Source organism: Aplysia californica, unplaced genomic scaffold, assembly GCF_000002075.1.
Source record: "Aplysia californica isolate F4 #8 unplaced genomic scaffold, AplCal3.0 scaffold00042, whole genome shotgun sequence".
NCBI lineage: Eukaryota > Metazoa > Mollusca > Gastropoda > Aplysiida > Aplysiidae > Aplysia > Aplysia californica.
The window spans coordinates 2,050,315-2,053,442 of record NW_004797312.1 but is presented as its reverse complement, the minus strand read 5'-3'; the positions used below and the strand labels follow the sequence as shown (position 1 = coordinate 2,053,442).

The following is a 3,128-nucleotide window of genomic DNA, read 5'->3' as shown; positions in this document are numbered from 1 at the left end:
CTCTCTCTCTCTCTCTCTCCCTCACTGCTGTGCTGTAAGTCTCTCTCACACTCACAGTCTGTCTGTCTCTGTCTGTTCTGGCAGATGTTAAGAAGGAAATTCCACTCCACTTTTGTGAAAATGAATTTGTACGCACATACACAGTAGATCTAGATGATTACTGGGTGGTGCTCTGGTATGGTTTGCTCCTTCTTTCCTATCAATCTTCTGTCATTTTTATCTCTTCTCCTTGTTTCCTATCAATCTTCTGTCATTTTTTCTCTTCTCCTTCTTTTCTTTGTATGTTACTGTCTAGTAATGCCTCTAATCTTCAGCTTTTATATGACCTATTTGTATTGCAAGTGCTGTAATTTTTAAAAAATTAATTAAAAGCAGTTACACCGATTCTGACATGGACAATATATGTGTTTGTATATGTGTATTTTAAAAATAATATATTGACTATCTAAATCGCTGATGAATCCTGACCTTCTGTATTTTAAAAATAATTTTGTTTTCCTTTCAGGAGAAGTTCAACTTTTTCAACTGTGAGGGTCTGACATACGAGGCTCAGGCTGTTCGGGAGTGTCTACTCAAAGGTGAGGTCTAACATTTGTCAAGAGGAGACATTTTTTTCTAATTTTTGTTTTTTGGCTCAACACTTTGTACATCCTTTCAGAAACACTTTTACGTGTGGATTTTAGATAAAATCGTAAATTAAAGGCACCAGAAATGTAAATTTGCAGTTTCCAAGGATTCTTGAGCTATTGAAGTCACCAAACTTTGGCGGCAATTTTCTCGCTAATTCTATCACTGAAAATATGCAACCCCACCTCCTTCAATCACAAATATCTCGACTTCTATTCAAGATGCATGGGTATTTTTTCATTGAAAGCAAGGCAAATGAAGAAGCTTTGAAATAATACCAATAACTCCACATGCCCAAAAATTGACAAGCGCCCGATTCCACCACGCACGCCATGACACATTTTATGATGAGCTGTGTGCCAGTTTTGTTACTCTCTTGTAACACCTCTAATCTTCGGCACTTATATGACTTTATTGTGTTGCAAGTGCCGTAAAACTCTTAGTAAAACGATACAACTAAAACAGGTTTTGATGAGTAGTTATTTTCTTTTGCACAGGTCTGAAGGAGAGCCCCGTAGTGCCGCACGAGGATAGCGAGACCAACATGTACATCCTGCAGCAAGTCCTGGACCAACACGGGATCAAGTACCTCGCTCCGTAGTTCCTGCACACTGTGTCACTTCCTGGTCGAACAAAGATCGAAACGTAGATAAATACAGGATTCATCAATGTGGTGAAATCAGGCGCTCGTCAAAATCATTAAATCGAAGAAATCCTGCGCATTTTTTTACCAGTTTGGAAATTTCTTTTGAATTTTTGTTTTTTGGCCCAACACCACTTGTTTGTCCGTTCAGAATCACTTTTACGCATGGATTTTATGAAAAATCGTTAATTAAAGGCACAAAAAATGTAAATTTGCAGTTTCCAAGGATTCTTGAGCTATGGAAGTCACCAAACTTTGGCGGCCATTTTCTCACTAATTTTACTTTTGAAACCAGGTGACCCCACCTCCTTCAATCGCAAATATCGCGACTTCTATTCAAGATAAATGGATATTTTTTTTCATCAAAAGCAAGGCATATGAACAATTTTTAAAACGATACCAATAACTCATTATGCCCCCAAAACTGACAAGCGCCTGATTCCACTGCGTCTTGACACATATTATGTTTTGAAGGTTCACAAGTGCCTTAAGAATGGGTTGCTCAGAAAGGATTGTCAATGAAGTTCTTGCGTTTTCCATTTTATAAGATTCTAGTTAGTCTCAAATCACATACACATGTTCACGTTTTTCCATTAAAATAAAAGATATTGAAATAAAAGTTTATGTTATATTATATTCTGTTTTTTTGTACAGAAGCTTGCACGTTCTACCAAGCTTGGTTCTGATACAGTGAAAATGATTATTAAAGTTTCCAGTTGAATTTTGTAATTGTGGTTTAATTGCTCCTTCTTTCCTATCAAACGTCTATCGTCCTAATCTCCCCTCCTCCTTTTTTGTGTTTGTTACTCTCTTCTTACACATTATCTATTCTTCGGCACTTATATAACCTTATTGTGTTGCAAGTGCCATAAAACTCTTACTTAAACGAAAAAAAAAGAATTTCCTTGGTCAGTTTCAGAATGAAAAGCAGATGAAGAGTTGTGATGTATAATGTGTCCGATATATTATATATATAACAAAAATGAAATGTATCCATCTCTGACAGGTTATGGAGCTTTTATTTGAAGTGGATGGGAGTTATGGGATGAAATAAACAGTTGTCTGAAAAACATCAATCAAGTTGTCAGTCAGTTCTTGTCATGATGTCGTCTTTGTGCATGGAGAGGTTCTCCCCGCTGTAGAAGTGGTCGTTAGAATACCAGATGGTTTACAGTAACAGTACACACTGTTGAACACACTGTTGAACACACTGTTGAACACACAGAGGTCTAGCAGGAGGGTTTACAGTAACAGTACACACTGTTGAACACACTGTTGAACACACTGTTGAACACACAGAGGTCTAGTAGGAGGGTTTACAGTAACAGTACACACTGTTGAAGTCACTGTTGATTATGAACACACTGTTGAACACACAGAGATCCAGTAGGAAGGTTTATAGTAACTGAACACACTGATGGACACACTGTTGAACTCATTGTTGACACTTTGTTGAACACACTGTTGAACATGCAGACACCCAGTAGGAGGGTTTGCAATAAGAGCAAATAATAATAATAATAATAATAATAATAATAAATAACATTTGTATAGCGCACAACTCCCGCTCAAAACCAAGCTACGTGCGCTTTACACCATGTTATTATTACCCCAGCAGACCATAGAACACTCAGAAATATTCTCAGCTTCCTGGGAAGCATACAGTGCAAGCAGCTGATTAAGCGCTCAAACACTAAAAAACTAGTACGCACTGTTGAACACACAGAGGTGTAGTAGGAAGGTTTACAGTAACAGTACACACTGTTGAACACACTGTTAAACGCACAGAGTAGGTGGTTGGTTGGCGGGTGCTCTGGTGTGGTTTGCTCCTTCTTTCCTATCAAACATCTGTCGTCCT

The 3,128-nt window shown here is 37.8% G+C and overlaps 1 protein-coding gene across 1 annotated transcript in view; it reads left to right on the top strand.

The window, feature by feature from the left end:
* LOC101856716 (trans-1,2-dihydrobenzene-1,2-diol dehydrogenase) overlaps nt 1–2,346 on the top strand; it is a gene marked incomplete in the record, with an annotated part of 13,512 nt that extends 11,166 nt beyond the window's left edge. Inside the window, 2 exon segments of the mRNA XM_013079183.2 lie at nt 506–578; nt 1,125–2,346. Coding sequence (XP_012934637.1) covers nt 506–578; nt 1,125–1,228 — 177 coding nt within the window.
* Between the last annotated feature and the right edge of the window lie 782 nt (nt 2,347–3,128).